This window comes from Eucalyptus grandis, chromosome 5 (assembly GCF_016545825.1).
Source record: "Eucalyptus grandis isolate ANBG69807.140 chromosome 5, ASM1654582v1, whole genome shotgun sequence".
In the NCBI taxonomy this organism is placed as follows: Eukaryota; Viridiplantae; Streptophyta; class Magnoliopsida; order Myrtales; family Myrtaceae; genus Eucalyptus; species Eucalyptus grandis.
This window is the reverse complement of record NC_052616.1, coordinates 40,716,071-40,738,048: the sequence shown is the minus strand read 5'-3', so window position 1 is coordinate 40,738,048 and position 21,978 is coordinate 40,716,071. Positions and strand designations below refer to the sequence as shown.

The following is a 21,978-nucleotide window of genomic DNA, read 5'->3' as shown; positions in this document are numbered from 1 at the left end:
CATTCACTACTCGCAGGGCCTCATCTTGAAGCTTGATATCGAGGCCTTATGTCATTTTATCAGATGCGGCTCGGGTTTTTATTTTACTCCTACTTTATTTATTTAATTGCTTTGGTTATTGATTTTTTTTATTTGCCTAAGGTTTCCCCTCGTCAGAGCACCTAATCAATGAAAAGCTCGTTCACTTTGCGTTTGCATAATAGATTGACTAGCCACTACTAAACTTCGTTTGTATTATACTTGAGAACTCTATTTCTAGACACGAATTTTTATTTAGAGTAGATATGATACGGATATATCAATTTGAGAATTTTTATGACATTTACTTTTATTTTTTGACACAACACATAGAAAGCGAGATTGCAATTTTATTTTATTAGTACTTTTAAAAGGTGATTTAAAAAAATTTATGAGTAGATTTCCGTTCGAACAGTAAATTTACTGATTTATTAGCTAATTCATTTCCTAGATATATTTTGAGTGACTTTTGTTTTTTTGTTTTTTTGTGGTACTCGCACTTTGGCTTTCTTTAGTATTAAGCAATCAAAACTTTCTTATAAAAATGTTGACATGTACATTCACCTCAAAATTTTTCATAATTCTCTAAAATTTAAATTACAATATTACTAAATTTGATGGAAAGCAAAAAAATTGTTCTTACTTTTTACAAGCCCAAACGAATAGACCCTGATCTCTAGGTTGTTTTATGGATTTGACTCTTTGAATTCAGATGTGAAAATTAAGTTTTTTTTTTCCCCTTTTTTTGCCCTTTTGAGCTTAGTGATTGGTTCCAGGCCTTTTATTAAGCATTCCAAGTTTTGCAACTATACTTACAACACCAAAAAAAAAAAAAAAATTCTTCGTAAAAACAGCTAGAAATTGACTAGAATTCCCAATTCCAGTACAAGTTAGTCCTTCAATTTTCTAAAAAAGGAGCATGAAAATGCCCATTATCAACCTTGAAATGCGCAAGACAGAAACAAATCCACCAAATTGCACACTAGATGAGTCCACTTGCAAGCAACAAGCAAAGAAAAAAGAAGGAATCTCCGAGCGAATCAAGTACTCACAAAGGAAAGAGAAAAATCTCCACTAGTTCCTTCCTATTCTAGTTTCAACCACCAGTTCTCAGGCAGAACCATAAGTTTAGCACGATACAATGGGAACCGAACTAATTATTATGGTTGAAACGGCACTGACTTTCGCCCCTAATTTTAATTGTACTTATTTGATAGTGGAGCAGGTAACTCGTGTTTTTTCTTTCAAAAGTCAAAAGATTCCACCAGGAATTATGCTTAGCCGCCCATCTCTCTTTCTCTCTGGCTTGAATGTTGGATTAACAAGCTTTCCTTTTTTTATGTTGTATTAGTATTAAAATTTTATATTTCTAGATATCTCAACATTTAAATTAATGGATACTTTTGCTTTTTAAATGATCGCAATATTCTCCATTTAGGAAAAGTTAAAGTAAGCTCTTGTAGAAGAACTCAATATCAAATCTAAGAAGCCGCGTTGATAACTTTTTTATTAGCAAAAGCAAAATTTCAAAGTTAGCTTAATCAATCTATCTAAACGAAACCAAACCATGTATCTCAATGGTAAGTTTATTTGATTTCCTGCACATTGTTTTGTAATAAATTTTGACTAAATAAAACAGTTAAACAAATTTTAATTTTCTTTTTTGACATTTTACTATCATAATACATCACTTTGGGTCCATTTATTTCACAAAAATTTTCCTTTTGGAAAGCATTCTTCATAATTTTTGTCATTTTTCGTATAGGAAAATGAGTCAATAGAAACAATTATCATGATTAGTAAAAACTTATACTCAAATTTAGTAAATAAATTATTTAAAAACTTAGATTTTTTTTTCTTTTTGTAAATATGACAAGACTTCGGCACTTGGAGTATCCCAATTATTTCTTTGAGATACTTTTGGTTGTACTAAAAATGAATTGCGACTATGTTGCCCCTACCGATGCTCGATCTAAGAGAGGATGGCTACTTTTGCGTAGCATTTTATACTCTTTTTTTGGAACATCCGAGAGAATTTCAGAGTACTTTGATTTATCTCATAGCAAAATATTGACAACATAATGTGCTATAAGTGGGCAACTAGATTCTTTCAAGTGTCACCTGCAATAAAAAATTATCATAAATAATAATAATAATAATAATAATAATAATAATAATAATAATTAATTAATTAATTAATTAATTAATTAAAAAATTAAAGAAAAGGAATTGGCAGGCAAAAACAGCCTGGCATGTACGCATAAAAGCACAATAACAGAGAAGAAAAAGAGGGCACGCGTCAAAAAGGACAAACCGGCGAAAGCAGCGGGGAAAAAGGGAAAATGGAAAGAAAAAAAATAAAGAGGAAAGATAAGATAAAAAGAGAAAAGTTCAAAAAATTTACAAATTATAAAAAATGTCCACCTCAGCATGGTCATATTGCATAAGGTTGCCAATAATGTTTAGAAGTCTTTAAAAGATTTAGGATTAAATTAGTAATTCATCAAAATTTTTAAGATTAAATTGACACGATTAAAATTGGTAAGTCGTGAAAAATTTATAATTAAATTAATATAATTAAAATATTTAAAATTGAATTTGTTCTTTGAGTTATAAATTTACACTTTTTTGGATAATTTTTCTTATCGCTGGCCATATTTGATACCTAAATTTATCATAACTCACATCTGTCACTTACATTAAAAAAAAAAAAAAAAAATTAAACGAGTATAAATGACAAAAACAAAGAAAAGGGAATTGGCAGGCCAAAACAGCCTCGCATGGGGCGCATAAAAGCGAGCAACAGAGAGGAAATGGCGAACGCTCGGTGTGTAAAAAGATGCCGAGTGACACTCGTGCTTGGTGGGGGCATGGTTATTTGGTTTCCCGTTTTCATGTTTAATTAAGTTAACTTAGTACTTGGTTTTCTATTCAATGCATTTTTTTTTATATAAATGTCTGGAGAAAATTAAATAATTAAAAAAATAAAAAGAAAGAACGAGGGAGACCAAAACAGCCTGCCATGCAACCCATGAAAGCACAAGAATAGAGAAAATGGTTAATACCATGAAAAAAACTCAAAATGATACACTTATAATAAATTTACCTCAAAATTTCAAAGTCGGCTTAATTGATCCACCAAAACGAATCCAAACCATGTATCTCAATGGTAAGTTGAAGTGATTTCCTATACATTGGTTTGTAATTAATTGTTATCAACCAAATAAAATAGTTAAACAAATTTTAATCTTCCTTTTGACATTAACTTTTGAACTATTATTACCATAATACATTTCTTAAGATCCATTTGTTATGTGAAAAAATTTCTATCAGAAAGTATTCTCCATAATTTTTGGTGTTTCGATCGCTTTGGTATATGACTCAATAAAAAATATTCTCAAGGTCAATGGAAAACTCATACTCAAATTTAATATAATGAATTCTTTAAAACATTAGAAAATATTTCTTGATATATGACAAGACTCCTGCACTTGGATTATCCTGATTACTCCTTTGAGGTACTTTTGAATATACTGTGAAAAGTGAAATGCAATTTTCTTTCATCTACCAATACTCGGTCTAGGAGAGGGTAGATATTTTTGCATGGCATTTCTTATTCTTTTAATGATAATAATAATAATAATAATAATAATGATAATAATAATAATAATAATAATAATAATAATAATAATAATAATAATAATAATAATAATAATAATAATAATAATAATAATGATAATCATAAGAATAATGATAATAATAATAATAATGATAATAATAATAATAATAATAATAATAATAATAATAATAATAATAATAATAATAATAATAATAATAATAATAATGATAATAATAATAATAATAATGATAATAATGATAATAATGATCATAATAATAATAATGATAATGATAATGATAATAATGATGATAATGATGATAATAATGATAATGATAATGATAATAATAATGATAATGATGATAATGATGATGATAATGATGATAATGATGATGATGATGATGATGATAATGATGATAATACTAGTAGTAGTAGTAGTAACATCATCATCATCATCATCATCAAAGGTAGTGATATTTGCGCTCCCGCGTGATAGTTGAATGAGGGGAAGGCCCAAATATTTGGTTGGCTATTTTCACGTTTAAGGCTCCGTTTATTTTGGAGAACTAGATAATTTAAAAATTAATTTTAATTATTATTTATATTGTCTATATAAATGAATATACAAAAATATTTTCATCATTCACGAAAATATTTAATGATAAATTGTTAGCGATGATGATAACATTTTGGGTTAATATCCTTAAAAACCCTAAACTGGTATACCGTAACAAATTTACTCAAAACTATTTTTTAACCATAAAAACTTTAAACCAAGACACCCGTGATAAATTTACTCCGATCGACCAAAAAGCCCTAAACTGGTACATTTATGACAAATTTACCCTAAAATAATTTATTTGACCGCAAAAAACCCCAAACTAATAAATTTATGACAAATATACTCTCCGCTAAATTGGATTAATACAAAAAAAAATCACAAAATTTGTAAACTATGACAAATGGAGCGTAAAATCCCAAATTGGTATATCAATCAACTGTCACGTGTCATTTAACTTAATATTTTAACGATAAAATTTAACAAAAACTAACGGAGGGTAAATTTGTCACAAGTGTACAAGTTTGGAGTAAATTTGTTAAAGATATACCAGTTTAGGGTTTTTGTGGTAAAAAAAAATAGTTTGGGGTAAATTTGTCACAAAAATACCGGTTGGGATTTTTCAGATATTAACCCTAACATTTTTTATTGGCTAATTGTTTCAAACAATACAAGCAATCGTTTTTCTAAAAATGCTCATTAATTTTTCATGATAAAAATGAAGCCTAAGTTAACTTAGTACATGGTTTTCTAGTTAATGCATTCTTTTATATCATTTCTCAATATTTTTTTTTTGGGTAAGGATATCATTTCTCGAGATTTGATGTCTTCACAAATGTAGATGTATATTTTAGGACATTAAGATCACTTTTTTTTTTTTTTTGTAATTTTTATTGCCATCTTGCATGAATGAAATGTAATAAAAAGTACCCAAAAAAAAAATTACATCTTGCATGTTATTAATTTGGATTGTTTCTTCTTAAAAAAATATCACCAAAAATATGTTTAGGGGTCCCTTTGGGAAATTTAGATTTTTCTGCATTATATTTATATTATTCTTCGAGTATTGTGTTCCATTTAAATTAAATTATCATTTTAGGGAGCTTAGCAAGTTACATCCACATATTTATATATCCTTTGATAAATTAGTTTATTTTAGAAAACTTGCATGGACTTTCCATCTACCACTCTCAGGGTCATGTCGCGATGCTTATTAACGAGGCCTTATTTTATTTTATCGGATGCGGCTCGGATTTTATTTTACTCGCACTTTAGTTTTTTTCGCCTGAGGGTTTCTCTGTCGGAGCATAAAAAGTAGACTGAGTAGCCACCGCTGAATTTCGTATGTATTACGCTTGACTTAAGACTAATATTCCAAGAACATTCCCTCGTCGAATGGTCCTTGGATAGCACTAACCAAAACCGAATTTTCTCTAGTCGAGTCTACGTCAACTCTAAAACAACTGTTTTTTTTTGGTCGAACCTTATGGTAGACTTGACTTTTGACAAACTCACAATATGCAAGTCCTTCTAAATGGATATCAAATATTCAGAAAACTACGGTATTAGTCCTTGGTATTCCCAATATTTCATTTTCGATCCCCGGCTTGGTTTTTTTTTTTTTTAATTTTTGGTGGGGGGGAGAGGGAGGATAGGAAGGAGGGAGGGAAGAGTCCCTCATCCCGCTGCAGGTCTTGCTTTGGTCATGGGGTTGGGTTTGGTTTGTTTCGTTTTCGTTCTCGTACGTCGCTTTTGTTTTCGTTTTTTTTTTTTTTTTCGTTTTTTGCCCTTTTCTGGAGGACAGACGAATCAATTTATTTATTTTCAAATTAATCTTCTTTTCGGACAACTTTTTTTTTCCTAGTGGCCGCCCCCACACGCAAAGCTTTGACGGTTAAGCACGTCACTCAAAGCAAGGACAAGCGTCGGTCGAGTTCATCATGGGAAGACTATCTTTTTTTCTCTCTTTTTTCTCTTTGGGAGGGTCCGGTCTTGTGTCGCGGGGTTCGTGATTGGCGGCGGTGCGATTTTCTCAATCAGTGCAGGGGCGTGTTTAGACCAAGGGCCTGAGAGAGGGTGAGTATCTTTGGATAGCATTTCTTATTTTTACCGATTTTCAATTATTATAGGCACATGATAAACTTATTAAAGAGTTAATTCCCAAAAAAGAAAAAAAAACACAAACAATTCTAGCCTGAACATTTTTTTCTTCAATAAAAATCATAAATTTTATTCGAGTATCAAATCTAGCGTCTGTTAATTGAAGTTTGAGATTTTATATATTGTGACAAGTACTTTGGTAGGGCACAACTTTAGATTCTCCTTCATTATACTTCTTAACAAAATCAATTTATATATTAAATGAGATTGATTGATCAATGTCCATTTGAAGTAAATTTTGAAGTTTCAAGGGGAGGGCTTGGGCTTGTTCTAGAAAATAAGGTTTTGATCATGAGTTTGGCGGATCTTATCCATGGTGTCTATTGATGGGTGGTGATCCATGTCCACAACTTCATATTACGGCGAAATAGTGGAGGTTGGCCACAGAGATTTAATTCAGAGATCTTTTTGACTTGCTGGTGAAGTGAAGAAGACTATAAATAGCTTCACCATTATTTTTCAAGCTGTAGCTTAGAAAAGAAGATGATGGATAGTGATTTAAATTCAGCTAGCAAGCGATGTGAATTTATTGTTGATGTGGAATAGTCATGTTGGACAATTAAGATTTCAAGTCAACAGAACTAGATTTAAGATTTAAGTGAAAGTTGATTTTTTTATAAAACAAAGAAAAAAAATTTAGAGCAGAATTGACTTAATTTTTTTTAGCAGAGTTGTCGTTTAAGGTAAAATTTATTTCGATTACAAAAAGAAGAAGATTCCACCAGGAATTACGCGTCTCTCTCTCTCTCCCTCTCTCCCTCTGTGCGGCTAGAATGTTGGATTAACAAGTTTTCCTGTTTCCTGTTGTTGCTTTTGTATTAGCATTAGCATTAAAAGTTTAAATTTCTAGATATCTCAACAATTAAATTAATGGATACTTTTTTTGTTTAAATAATCACAATATTTTCCATTTAGAAAAACTTAAAGTAAGCTATTGTAGAAGAACTTAATGTCAAATCTAAGAAGCCGCATTTTTTTTTTTTGGTAACCGAGGACTCCACCACGGACCCCCCGTGCTCGAACGACTCCTGAGAGCCAAGCCCTTATACCGCGGAGGAGACTAGCTCAGCAACTCACGGTACATTTGAAAATATTTCTTAAGATCCATTTATTTTGCGAAAATATTTCTATTGAAAAACATTCTCCAAAAATTTTCAGTGTTTAGATTGCCTAAGAAAATGAATTTAATAGAAAGTATTCTCATATTTAGAGGAAAATTTATACTTAAATTCAATATAATGAATTCTTTAAAAAATTAGAAAATATTTTTAGAAATATAGCAAGACTCAGGCACTTGGAGTTTTCTAATTATTCCTTTGAGATATTTTCAATTGTACTGTAAAAAATGAATTGCAATTTTCTTTGAGATAGGGGATCTCTACATAGCATTTCTTATTCCTTAGGCACCTAGATATTTCCAAAGTGTCACTTGCATTGAAAATAGGAAAAATTCCAAATAAGAGCTTGAAATGCTTTTATTTTCTTAAATAAAGACTTAAAGTTGACATTATTTCAAATAAAGGCCCGAAGTACCTTTATTTTCTTAAATAAGGGCCTGAAGTGCCCATATCAATTTTAAAAAGGGCTTGAAGGGAAATTTTGCCTTCTAAAATTTTTAATTTTTTTAATTTTATTCTTTCTTTAATCTTTTTTTTTCTTTTCATTAAAAAAAAAAAAAAGGAAAACAAAGGTGGGAGGGAGCCCCTCTTGCCTGTGGCCATCGCCCCATTACTGGTGGGGCAACGACAGCAATGGGGGGAGTGCCCATATCAGTTTTAAAAAGGGCTTGAAGGCAAATTTTGCCTTTTAAAATTTTTAATTTTTTTCCTTTTATTCTTTCTTTAATCTTTAGAAAAAAAATGGTATTTGTGCCACAGTGTGTATAATTTAGGATTTTTGATGGTATCTTTCCATAAATATATATACTTTTTACATATAAAATGGACTAGGCCTAGACAAATTAAGATCAAGAAAACAACCACATGCATAGCCTCCCTATTTGCACTTCAAGCTCGGGAGGGTCTACCGAGCTGTTAGGTGTATAATTACCTCTCTCGTCAAAATTTCATGTCTTAATTACGATTTGAAGTTTCACTTTAAAAGTATAGTCTTGACACCTTTGAGTCTAATATCGTTCTCATAAGCTTGGGACGATTATAGAAAGTAAATGGTATGAGGGTCGATTATAGAGAAAAAAAGGATAATGAAATAGTGTCTCCCCAAATACTGTTTTCGTCAAATAAGGAGGAAGAGAAGGGAAAAAAAAAAGGAAAAAGAAAAAAAAATTAATGAAAAATTCGAAAAAATAATGATGTATTAAGTAGAAATGTCCACATGAGTAATTTCCGGCCTAATTTGGCTGGATTAGCTCAATTGGTATTAATATGAAAAGATTTAGAATTAAATTAGTCCAATTAAAATGTTTAGGACTAAATTTGTACAAATGCAATAAATTTATGACTTTTTTGGTATATTTTCATTATAATGGCATAGTTGGTCCCTATAGTGTTTTTCCGAGATGTGCCCCGCTCCTTGTAGACTTGACTTTTGACAAACCAACGTTATGCTAGTTTTCTTGTTACAATATTAGTCCTTGGTTTTTCCAGGATTTCGCTTTTGGTCCCCGACTATGCTTTGTTTGTTTTTAACGAGGCTGTGACAAATCGAGATTGCAATTTTGTTTTATTTCCTTAACCAAGAACTTTTACAGATAGTATTTTCAGAATAAGGTTATTCTATTTCTTTTAGTTGATGAGTAGATTTTCTTATTTATTAGCTAATTTGTTTCCTACGTCTGTTTGGAGTGACTTTTATCTTCTTCTTTTTTTTTCTTTGTTTGTTGTTTTTCTTATTTTTGCGGCGTTCGCACTCTGCCTTTCCTTAATCTTTTGCGATTAAAACTTTTGATAATATAAATGTTGACATGTACATGCACCTATAATTATTTTCACAATTTTCTAACATTTGAATAATATTTCAAAATTTGGCAGAAAAGCAAAAATGTTGTTCTTACTTTATACAAAGGCCAAACAAAAGCCCTGCTCGCTAGAAGTATGGTGGGTTCTAACAAAAGTTCTCTAAACAACGTAAAACAAGTTCTTTTTTTTTTTTAAATTTAAATTGTGAATTCGATGACGAACTGAACCCTAGATCCATAAAGCTGATCCAGAATTCCTCTTCTTATAAGATTGTCATCGTTAGACGGTTGCTTAGATACACTTGAGAAAAATGAATTAATTCTGCAATAGAACAATGGAAGATTGCACCATTCCAGTGAAGGTAGACAAGAGAACAGTTCAATCATGTCAGCTTCTAATGAAAATGGCATTATAGTCTCCCCAATAGCACCTAGTTTATATTTTATTATCTTCTCATTAAAATTTCAGATAGTTTCTCGTGTTGTTTTTAGCAATTGTGTGCCATGAAAAAATTGATATCGTCCTAAAGGCATTATACACACACACCGCGGGTGATGAAATTGGAAACTTGCTACGACCATGAACTCCTACTAGCATGAAGAACATGTCAAACGATAGCAATTTTCTACGTTGGTCGCATCAATCACGTTGTCCGCATGACTACATATCATTTTATTTAGCACTTAAGTATTAGATATATTCATGTTCAATTGGCTTGTTACCTCATAAGTCTTTATCACAAACTTTAAATGTCACATTAAATATCTTGCCTATTTCTCGACATGAAATAGTACATCTTTTTGTGTATATTAATAAGTGATGCATGAGCATCATCAAAAAAGTTTGTGCGTGAACGACTTTTTTTACTACATTTTTTGTGCAATCAACAACTCGAGGTAGCTTTTGATCATGCTGGGTTAATACCATTTCGCCAATATCCACATTATCAACATAAGCCAACTGCATAGCAGGGAGAGTGCATTAAATTGTGCACAAATGCATGATCAAAAAACTAATTTTTATAGTGTCCCCATCTGAATTTTTTGCAGCTAAAACGGACATGAATTTTTGTTAAAAAAAATAATAAAGTTAAATAATAAAAAAGGGACAGAGCCCCAGTCCAATTGGGTCATTTTTCTAAAGGACCTCGTCCGGCCCACATCAGCTTAACCAAGCCCAATTCACTACAGCCCATTACTTTGACCTAGTTCATTAAGCCCATGAGTAGATCAGGTCCAAGTGGATTTCTTATTCTTCGTTCCCTTCAGTGATCCTGTATCCGCTAGCAACCGCCGCCGTAGCCGTTCCGCTATCGCCGGTTCGGCCACGGTGGTTCGGCCAGGGAGTTTGAAGTGCTTGAAGATTCTTCGTTCATTGGTCTTCATCTGTGATCCTCAGCCTCGTCGTCATGGATGATATCTCCCTTTGATCCGATCGCTATTTGCGGCGGACATCAGCAATTTCAAGATAATTATCGTCTATGCTCTGTTTCCGTTGCTCTTCACGCGAAGCAGAGGCTGAGAGCTATATAGACAACTGCGATTGAAGTTGTTTTTGATAATTTGAACTTTTATTGATTTTGATTTGATGAACTAAAAGTGAACCAATGCTTTATATCCGCCGCCGATTCTTTCGGGATGTGTGACACATTGGTTGGCTAGGGTTTTTTTTTTTTTTTTTTTTTTGGGAGTTGAAGAATTAATGAAATCATTTGAATCTGTATGCGAAACGTTGGAACAATTAATGCGAATTACGCATTTTGACCAAACTGTGATTTTGATGGAGCCAGTGAATAGTTCAACTTTTTACTCTGTTGGTATGACAACTTGATCTGCTGAGCATTTGAGAAAGAACAGAATTTGTTTCTAATGGAGCCATCAAGAAAATGTAGTTTGCATATGGCCGCATGGGATTCTTTTCATGTAAAACTCGAAAGGGTTTGAGCCTACTAGTGGGTGCTCCCCTTGACATTCTCCTCGCTTCAATTAACAGCAGTGGGCAGCTATTGTTCTTCGCTTGAGCAATGTTGGAAGTTTACATCGATCAATCTTTACTCTCTGACATTCTTTGTTTATATAGATTGTTAAAATTGGTTGCCTAAGTGCTTCAGACAATTCTCTTCTCATGACAGTCTTGCATTGGATGGGGAAATTGATGTCTAAGAAATTTATAGACATCAACACTATGTGAAGCCCTTAAAATTATCTGTCCAACAAGTAGAGTCCTTGAAATTATTTTTCCAATAATTGGTATCAGAAACACTGTTTAGCATTGCGTTTTAGATATTGCTCTGCCTACTGCTAACACATTTAGTGCACTTGTTGCATCATTTAAAAGGAAGCTGAACAATTTAATCGCATGATAACTTATTGCTTGTATGGTTGCTGACAGACTCTTCTAAGAAAATTAGGAAGCCAAAACCTTGGAAGCATCCTGAAGCAATTACAAGGACACAACTGATGAAGATGCGTGAGGAGTTTTGGGACACTGCACCTCATTATGGTGGGAGACAAGGTATTTCTAAATTGTTAGGATAAGATGGTGTTTAACATAATGCACGGTCACCACCCTTCACCTTCACCCACCCACCCAGCGCTGTGGGAGGGGAAAACTTTGCTTTGCACAATGAGTAGATCATACCTACGTGAGTCGTAAGTGCTATTTTTGCTTGAACACGTTTGAGCAATTTCCTTTTGAATTCTTAAGTTTCTTGCATAAATGTGCTGTGTAGCATATTTATCAGGCTGTTGTTGAGTACAAAACTATGGATAATGGACATTGCACGAGAAATATGTTTTCCATGGGAAAGCAGGACATGGCTTATCTTCTTATTTTGGGGGAACTCATCGGATATTTGCGGTCTTCTTGTGACTAGATATAATTTTACTTGCCATACTCAAGGATTGCAGTTGTCTTTATTGCTATAGAGGGAGGGATGAGATTTGAGTAACCATGACCTCTATACATGCGTCTATTCCTTAGAAAGTGGTCACCATACTCAAGTATTGGTGATGTTATTTTCTTTAACTCAGCAATGCAATAAGTTACCTTGGTTGCCGTATGGGAAGCTTGCTAGCTGCAAATTCTCTTCTATTTATTTTATGGAAAGAATGTTGTTGAATGTAAAGTTTACTATGTTTTACTGCTCATTCATCAAGTATTAAAATGACTTGAAATACGAACAGCAATTGGATAAAGCACATTCATTTAAAGGTAGCAGATGCCTTTTTGTACCTTGTGAGTTGTACAATACTTTTCACTTAAAAGTGGACTGTGTGAATTATTTAGAAGTGGGGATCCCTTTTCGAAAAAATGTGCTTACCTGTTCGGTGTTCATATTGAAACTTGTGGAGGCTAGAACTATGATGAATGATAATGTTTATGGGCCTACTTATTCATTCATTTTTAAACTTTTAGTGAGGTTATACTTTTACACTTCTAGCTTGAGTAGTCTATCCTCTAACTTGAAGGCTGACACTGTTTTGCTTTGCCTTTGTTAAGCTACAGTCTTTCTCCTACATACTATCATCTTTGATTATCCTAAGGCTGCGTTTGGTTGTCTGGATTTTTAATTAGGAGAGGACTGGATAGGATAAGATATGAAATCTTGGGATTTTGTTAGGTGATTGCAGTAATAAAATTGGATATATTCACATTACATCATGTACATTGTTTAATATAAATAATATATTAATATAAATGAATAAAAAAATTTACAAATAGAAATGATAATAATCTCTTATGATATTCTTGCTTACTTTACTTTTATTTGCTTTTTTATTTTATTTTTCTCTTTTTGGATTAATTTCTTTTTATTTCTTTCTACCCATTCCACTATTCTTTAATAAAATTCTATTAAAAAGTAAACTGTATCAATATACCTAAATTACTAAAATACTAGAATATGTAAATTTATATTATAATATAATATAAGCAAAAATAAGATTAAATTAAAATTTGTTATTTTGAATTTTTTATATTATAATTTAAATATTATTTATTTTGAAATATAATTTTTTTTTTAATTTAAGAAGTTTGTCATTCGAGAAAAATAACTTTTCTATTATGAATATTAAAAATCCTATCAACTTTTATCCTACCTCCCCATAAAATGATTTTATCTTGTCTATATTCCCTCTATATCCGACTTTATTTTGTCTTAACTTAGTACCAAACATAGGACAGAATAAATTTTATCCTATCTTGAATCTTATCTCGACTGCCAAATGCAGCCTAAGTGATTTGAACATTTAGTAGGTTTTGCACTACATCTCTCACTCTTAACCAATTCAAAGAGGGATTTCTGGAATTCAGGTATGTGGTGGTGTGGGGGTGTGTGGGACCCAATTTTTTTTTTTTTGGGGGGGGCAGCGAGGGGCTGTTTACATGTCAGGACGAGGCAGTCCATCGCATGAAATAAACTTTCTTTGCTGTTGAAATGATTGTGTGGGTTGACAAGTCTTGAGGGTATGCTTGTTACTTCAAGTTGCTTAGACGCTTTAAGTATGATCCTAAACCCATACGCCAGACGCTTTAAGTATGATCCTATTTAGAAGATGTGGCACATATCAAATATCAAAAGGCCACCCATAAAATGAAAGGTTTGTTGTAAGTCAAAAAAATAACTTGCTAGTAATATTGTCGACTAACATTAATAAGTGATACCCAGTTAATATGATTTTCTGGAGATTTATCTTCAATTGGTGAAAGTGCCTAAAAACTACCAAGCGTGTTATCCTTGAAAATAGGCTCAGGCTACTTCAGCTCTCACTGTAGCCAACACTAATTTGCTTTGAGTCACAATGCTTTGCATTCGTGACAATGCAGTAGTAGTTTTGTTATTGACTGACCAGATGTATTGCAGCATGAGTTTGGGCCAGTCTGGTAATGTGATGAGAAATGCACGTTCCACAAGACTTGTGGGATTTTTAAAGCATTGCACATCAATATTCCTTGTCTACAATTAAGAAACCTTTATAGCAACCACTGTGGAGTATGACATGCATGATTGACAGAGGGAGTGGGGAGGGAGTGAGGGAGGGAGGTTTCTAGGTAGGCACATAATTTGTGCATATTTTTTGAGATATATTCAAGCCTCATCTTCTGTGCATTTTCAGTGGTGAAACTTTTAGAGAGACTGAAGATGGTGAAGGAGCTGACCTGAATTGGCATGTCAATATCTTGATGACATAGTTATGTTATCTGTTGTATATTACCTGACTTCCCCTTAATCTCTATAATTATTAAATCTCTCTGTCTCACTACCTCTCATTTCATATCACTGTTGTAGACTGGTTAAGCAATTTAATTCTGCTTTCAGAGATATGTGATGCTCTGCATGCGGCAGCAGAAGCAGATCTAATGCTTGCCCAAGCAATTGTGGATAGTGCTGGTGTGATTGTTCAGAGAGCTGACTTGACAATATGCTATGATGAAAGAGGTGCTATGTTCATCTATTCACCCAGTCCCCCACCCGCTTCTTGTCCACCACCACCTAGAAATCTTTTCCATCTCTACTGTCCTGTCCAGCATCTAATTCATGCGATGTTGATTGTTGCAGGTGCGAAGTACGAATTGCCCAAGTACGTTTTGAGTGAGCCAACCAATTTGATTGATGAAAATTGACAATGGAGGTGGGGCAGATTTTGCTCAGCTTCGTGTGTAAATCCTGTGAATTGATATTGATAGTTTGGTAAAACAAATTGCATCAAAGTGGAGGTCATTCAGGCATTTCAATGATGCACGCTTAAATACAAATTTTACGTAACTTCTACCTCATGAGATGTATAACTACCACAATTTCATATGGTTTGTTTCATTAGTACCTGAACCTTCTAAAGAAACACGAAAAGTAATCAATTCAGGTGATTGTTACAGTGGAAAATCATGACATCCTTGAGTGCTAGACCATTGTTTTCTCCAACTTTTTACTGTTTCTCAGGCACATTGACCTTGCAATATTATCTGTCTGTTATGTGGAGTTGTTGATGGCCCCTAAATTCCAATGCTCCAGATTCATCTCGTACCTCATTACAGTTTCAGATGTGTTTTGAAATTAGAAAACCAATCCCTGAATAGACTAGGGACAATGTAGATTTTCCAATGCACAATGGGGAAAATGTGTTAAATTGTGCACAAATTCGTGTGAAGTTGAACTTAGCGTTACTTGTACATTCATTCAGAGCCTTTAATACCAAATCTGCCCAGTTTGTTTCTCTTGATTAAAATCACACGTAGAGTGGAGATACCTATCTGTAGCAAGAGCACGTAGTTGCAGATTCACAGTACTAGTTCCTCTTACTGATTGATCATGATGTTTTGATTACGGTTATGGAATACGATTGTATGACATTCTTTTGATGGCCTACAAAGCGAACATTTGGCCCCTGAAATCTCAAGCCGAAAATCCTCGTCACGCTACTAGCCGTGAGTGGCATCCTCCTAACGTTCATTCGTATCTACCCCACATTTAGGTCAAAGTTGTCCACCAACCAACGACAAAAATTCCCCTTCGATTGATAAAAAGTTCCCCTAACGATTTGGAGATCCATTAGACATGGGTATACGATTTCGTGTATTGTTTGTTTTTGGTAGTCATTTAATTGGGCAGTTAACCTCCGTCAACTATATCTTACCGTGAATAGACTCCCCACGTTTTACGGAATGGTCAACATACATAAAAGACATTAAAGGTCTGTCTTCTCCTATTCTGATAAAAATGCGATAAAGAAAGAAGTTGTGAATTTGATGGAACCGACAGAAGTGATATTGACCTTGTTTTTGCTGACACAAATCAAAAGTCAATTGGTTCTAAGTGAGAATCGACTCCGAAAGTTTTGCATCTATCAGATAAATTCAATGTATAAATTCAGCATGAAAAAGGTATTAAATATAATATTCACCATTTCCATGAGCCACTAAGATCGATATCAAGCAAAGAGTACGGGCATATGTCATAAGAGGTAGAAATAATTTCGTTGGTATTTCCTTCTTTCCGCTCAACTGCAAGAAATATTATCAATTGGATTTTAAATTTTAGCCTTCAAAAGAATTTGGACAATTTTATGGATTCGAAATAAGTTTTAAAAGAAAAAACTCTACAGATGCGAAAAAAAGTACATGCCTTTCTAGGTGGTGAAAACATTGTTGGAAACACTAAAAATTTTCATAATAATGAAAAAAACATAAGACACAGTCTAAGATAAACTGGAGAACTAAAATGTCACTAAATAATTGATTGGCCGCCACTTGGTCAACCTAATATGCGGGGAGAGTCAAGGACAACACATTTAATTATGACAGACACTGGAAAAGTCAAAATCAAGAAGTCAATATACATGAATAATTCCACAAGGATCACAAATTATGGTGTCCAATTCCAAAGGTACTTATCGATCAATCTTCGAACTAATCTTGTCAATTGAAACTCTACCGTTCCGTCGTTAATATATAGTGAGGAATTAACCCTAGTGGCACTAGAATTCCCAATCTCACGCTCCTCTTTCTCTTTGCTTCTTTTTTCCTGGACTTCACATTCCTCGTACGTGCTGACTCTGCCTTCAAATGGATTTTCTTCTAAATTCGGGCAGCCACTAATTTTTAAAAAGCACTCCTTGGGTACTTTCGAATTGAATACATTAAGGAAACTTTTCAAGAATCTGCAATCAGTAAATTTCAAATACTTGAGAGTCTCTAATTCATCCAGGCCCTTAACTACTAGAAGTTCTTCACATCCTCGAATTGACAAGGACTTCAACCTTTTCAAAGCCGAGAGATCATCTAGACTTTCAATCTTAGGACAATAAGTTATTGCCAATTGTTCCAACGACTCCACCGAAGCAAGACCTTGGATGGCAGTTAGATTAGGGCATTCATACAGACTCAACAACTTCAACCTCTTCAAACTTGAAAGACCGGCAAATCCCTCAAGAAATTCTAACCTTCTCACTTCGAATTCAATCAATTGTTCAAGCCCATTGAGTTGAACCTCCTTCCAACGACATTGATAAATCCGCAAACGTGTCAAATTTCTCAAGTTGCAATGAAATGACAAACTAGTTATTGATTCATGATCATGAAGTGTCAATGTTGACAAAGATGGTGGAAGGAACGCGAGGATTGTCGGCATGGACCATCTTGGAGGTACAAAGAACAACTCCCATCATGACCACAATAACTCAAATTAGCCAATTTAGTTAGGCTTAAGAGATTCTCAACCCAACGCAACGAACTTGATTTAAAGCTTAAACTTATCAAACTTGTGGGAAGCTCACACAATACTTCAAGTTCGCTGCAACCATATAATCCCAATCTCTCTAGGTGAGGAAGTAGTTTAATCGTCTTTGGAATATTTCTAAGACGGGTCAATTCCAAGTTAAGGACTCTTAAAAGTGATAATTCCCAAATGCCTTCAGGAATACCCCATTGCAGAGACTGGCAAGCCTCGACATGTAGTTCTTCCAACTCTTTTAGCTCAACAATGCTTCGCGGTAGCTCCCTTATCAAAGACTCCGAAATATTGATGACTTTTAATTTCCTTAGGTCTCCAATAGATTCTGGTAATCGTTGACATTGTGTTCCCGAGAAATCTAACTCTTGTAGTGATTCCAAGTTCCCAATTGAGATAGGGAGTTCCCTTATTTTAGTATATGAAAGAGCAAGAGACTTAACTTCTTGTAGGTTCCCAATGGAACTAGGAATTTCTTCGATTTTTGTGCATCGCAGTTGAAGTAGTGACATGTGCTTTTGGTTACCAATGGAGTTTGGTAATCTTGTGATGGTAGTATGCGAGAGATCCAACTCTATTAGTGATGCAACTCTCGCAAATGATTTTGGCAACTTCCTCAACTCTTTGCAATTTCGTAAATACAAGTATTCAAGCTTCTCCAACCCTCCAATTCCTTCCGGCAATTCCCTAAGACTTGTACACCCATTCGCATTGAAATAAATCAGGCACTTAAGCTTTTCAAGGGAACCATCAACTTCAATTAGATTACTGCAACCATTAAGGATTAATCTCTAAACTCGTATGATGAGAGAAGTCTCGGAGTCTTGGTCATTTCTTCGCAACCGGTGAGATCCAGAACTTTAAGCTTCTTGGCAACCTGTTACAATAGCTAGACGAGAGTAAAGGGAAAATTCCATGCGAATATACAGGCAATAAATGGTTATGTTGGAACTGACTTGCAATTTAGTTGACTCATTTTCCTCATTTAACCCACATAGATCCGTTCGTGTAGTACTAACACTTATCCAACCCGATCCACATATATCCACCTATATGTCAATTCAACTTCTTCGCTGTAATGTGTTATTTAATACAATATAATTATAAATGGCCTCGGCTACGACAGCAGCTTAGTATTTCATGTGAATGGCCCTGATTAATCCATTCATGAGCCATTTTATTTACAATAGGTTGTTGCCTATATAGCCAAGGTATAGTCAATTTTAGTTAAAAACATAAAAATTGCGTGAGACAATTCAATAGAGATAAAGATTAACAAATATATAGATGGATGGTACCTTGATTTGACTCCATCCAGCCCAGTCCTCTGTTATGAAACTATTAGAAAGATCGAGAACTACTAGATTGCTTGGACGAAAATTGATGGCCAAGAGCTCTCGAGGACATAAATGCCAAGTCATGTATCTTAACTTTGAGAGTTGATTCTCAAAGTCTCCATCTAATTGCCCCCAAATTAATTCGAGGAACCTTATGTTTGGAAGCCTTGAAAACTCTTCGCTTGTATAGGTTCCTGATGCAATTCCATCTAAGCAGCAGATTGATTCGAGGGCTAACGGGACTGCTTGAATGGCCTCTAATTCATCTCGCCCTAAGCAGAGTGCTACAATGGCTTCCTTTCTCTGCAATTCAATGGTAAAGTAACACATCAATAAATAAAAATGTTTTCAAACTCTCTCTCTATTAAAAAAAGCTTGCTAAATAAATGAAATATTGAGTAAAGTTAGAATTCAATGGCCAAACTTATTGTTGCACCTCTTTTGTTCTTATGATATTCTTCGCCATATCAGGACACGACAACCTGCTTTGCCTTCCTAGATTTATCAACCTCGTATCTCCACAGACGATTTTCCTCCCGAGATCTCTCAATTGGTCATGCATCCAGAATTTGTTGTCATCAGTTATCTTGATCAGGGACATGCAGACAAGGACTTGAATCGAATACTGGGAAAAACCTACAATCCTTCCACATGTAGGATGCATTTGTCTTGTCTTTGTCCACAAACATACAAGCGATATCAAGAAAGATCTGTTTTTGCTCATGACTCAACACATTGTAGCTGATCTTCAGCTTGTCTTGGACCTTCTCGTAAGGTATTTCTTTCTGATGGTTCAATACATCTATCCATAAGGCTTTGTTTTGGCGATGAAGTAATGAGCCTATAACTTCAAGAGCCAAGGGAAGTCCTCCAGTCGTAGAAACTACTTGTCTCGAAAGACTAACATAATCATCTGGAGGAAAGTTTCTTTTAAAAGCACGCCTACTAAAAAGCTCGAGTGATTGAACAGAATCCAATGGCTTCACTTCGTACTCCAATGTTTGGTAAGCTTTTAAGATGCTTTTGTTCCTAGTTGTAATAATAATTTTGCTTCCCAAGCCGAAAGAAATGTGCTTGATGGCTAGTTTCTCGAGTTGTTCCTCATTACCCACATCATCCAAAACGATGAAAACTTTCTTGTTAGAAAGTTGCTGCGCAATCATTTTGATCCCATCATCAACATCATTAATTACGTCACGAAAGCCTGAACCAAAAAATCAGATAATAGTTGTTTCTGTAAAGTCATGAGGCCAAAGCTGAGCGACATCTCTTGAACATTTCCCAAAAAGTAGCAATGACTAAAGAGTGAGTTTAGTTTATTGAATACAACCTTAGCAAGAGTCGTTTTACCAATTCCTCCCATTCCATGAATTAGAACAAAGCGCATGACCTTGGAGTCCACGTCCAACAACTCCACGACAGCTTCCACTTGTTCATCCATTCTGACTATATGCTCAGCAACGTATTTGTCTTTTGTCTTTAGCTTCATCACAATCTCTTGTATTACCGATTTAATGAATTTCCAGTACCTGCCATATAAGTGACTAATCTAAGTTGAAATTGTAAAAAGAAAACATCAGGGCGCTCGGAAAGTGGTCACATCAACATGGCTAGTACGGCCTACTAAATCAATTAGTGCACCCAAAAGGAAGAGGCCTCTTAGGTGAGTATGATTTAAACAAATAATCATATAGCGAATAGTTTGAACTTTTTATTATATATTTGCTTCTGAAATGCTAACTCTACCAACCGGCGATTGACATGGATGGATGGGAAGCTTGCTCCAATACCATGAAAAAATCTCTAGAAAAGATATATAAGTTACATCTACCAATGAAAAGAATACCGGGTTCCTGCATATATATATATATATATATATATATATATATATATATTTTAAATTTGGATGAATGACTTGGTTACCAAAAATAGTTTAAAAAACACACATGGTATTCATTCAATTTCAAACCACCTAAACCAGATCTATCCAAGCTTGGGTATAGAGTGAAAGTCCAAAACATAAGTTATAGAGTACTTTACCACACCTACTTACCCTTGGTTTTTCAGTTCCCATCCTTTGATTTGGGCAACGCTTCTGAGGGCATCCTCCCATTTTAACCTTCTCTGGCGACCGAACATATCTTCATGCTTCATCAAAGCGCTAACGTACAGTTCAGACTTAAGCTTGACATCGCGAGGCTCCATGTCATAGAAAATCGGCAGAATCTCCTTCTCGGATGGTTTGGATTTCTTGCATTCCACCATGTGTGCAAGCTCATGAAGGCACCATGCACTCGAAGCATAACCTTTAGAGAAGATGGGTATGTAGATTTTTGACTTTTCGATGGCTGTCGATAGCTCATTACCTATTTCTTTACCGATGTGGAGTTCTTCCTTGTCGAAGAAAACACAGATGTTCGCATCTAGCATACCGTGGTACAGGCAATCCGTAAATCCTTGGAGTATCTGGTCCTCTGAAATTCAAGAAGACCTCATAATCAGTCGCCAACGGCTCACCGCCTCTTATCTCAGCCTTCGAGCTCTTCCCCATGTCCATTCTCACAACTATTTTCGGTTTCCTCTATCAGAGCACTCATTCACTTGGCTTTTGCATAGAAAGTAATTGAGTAGCCACTACAGACTTCAATTATTTTCCCTCGTCAAGTCGACGTCAACTATTAAAGGGCGTAAGCAGTCGTTCTCAGTGGAAGCAAAATATTGAGGAAATTACAGTATCAGTCCATGGCGCTCCCGAGATTTTATTTTTAATCCCTGACTATGCTTTGTTTTTTTTGGCTGGGCACAGACAAATCGAGATTATAATTTTATTTTACTTCCCTAACTCTAGGATTTTTGTGAAATTATTTTCAAACTCAGGTAGCATTTTTGAAATAGATTTATGATTAGATTTATTTTACTTGAGCAGTAAATGTTCCCATTTTAGCTAATTGGTTTCCTAGATTTGTTTGAAGTGACTTTTATATTTTGATTTTTGATTTTTATTTTGCGGCACTCGCACCTTGACTTTCTTTTATCTTAAGCAATTGAAACTTTCATATGAAAATATTGACATGTACATTCACCTATAAATCTGTCATAACTCTCCAAAATTTAAATGACAATATTACTAAATTTGACGGGGC

At 34.2% G+C, this 21,978-nt stretch overlaps 2 protein-coding genes across 2 annotated transcripts; one reads left to right on the top strand and one right to left on the bottom strand.

The window, feature by feature from the left end:
* Nucleotides 1-11,640: 11,640 nt before the first annotated feature.
* LOC104428525 (ubiquitin domain-containing protein 2-like) lies at nt 11,641-15,176 on the top strand. The gene is made up of 3 exons (XM_039312377.1): nt 11,641-11,785; nt 14,592-14,711; nt 14,832-15,176. Exons 1-3 carry the CDS (start codon nt 11,731-11,733, stop codon nt 14,894-14,896), a joined length of 240 nt encoding a protein of 79 aa, XP_039168311.1. The 5' UTR covers nt 11,641-11,730; the 3' UTR covers nt 14,897-15,176.
* Nucleotides 15,177-19,413: 4,237 nt separating this feature from the next.
* LOC104446958 (TMV resistance protein N-like) lies at nt 19,414-21,386 on the bottom strand. Its single transcript, XM_039313697.1, has 4 exons — nt 21,353-21,386; nt 20,889-21,309; nt 20,186-20,364; nt 19,414-20,039 (listed from the first exon to the last, which is right to left on the bottom strand). The coding sequence occupies exons 1-4, from the start codon at nt 21,384-21,386 to the stop codon at nt 19,414-19,416; spliced, it is 1,260 nt and encodes a 419-aa protein (XP_039169631.1).
* Nucleotides 21,387-21,978: the final 592 nt, after the last annotated feature.

Bases quoted from the DNA above. Each gene is read 5' to 3' on its own strand.
- LOC104446958 (XM_039313697.1), bottom strand. From the start codon at position 21,386: ATGGGGAAGAGCTCGAAGGCTGAGATAAGAGGCG. The intron at 21,310-21,352 runs GTGAGCCGTTGG...CTTGAATTTCAG, and splicing joins GAAGGCTGAGATAAGAGGCG to AGGACCAGATACTCCAAGGA. The intron at 20,365-20,888 runs GTAAGTAGGTGT...CTTATATGGCAG, and splicing joins TGGGAACTGAAAAACCAAGG to GTACTGGAAATTCATTAAAT.
- LOC104428525 (XM_039312377.1), top strand. From the start codon at position 11,731: ATGAAGATGCGTGAGGAGTTTTGGGACACTGCACCTCATTATGGTGGG. The intron at 11,786-14,591 runs GTATTTCTAAAT...TTCTGCTTTCAG, and splicing joins TCATTATGGTGGGAGACAAG to AGATATGTGATGCTCTGCAT. The intron at 14,712-14,831 runs GTGCTATGTTCA...TGATTGTTGCAG, and splicing joins AATATGCTATGATGAAAGAG to GTGCGAAGTACGAATTGCCC.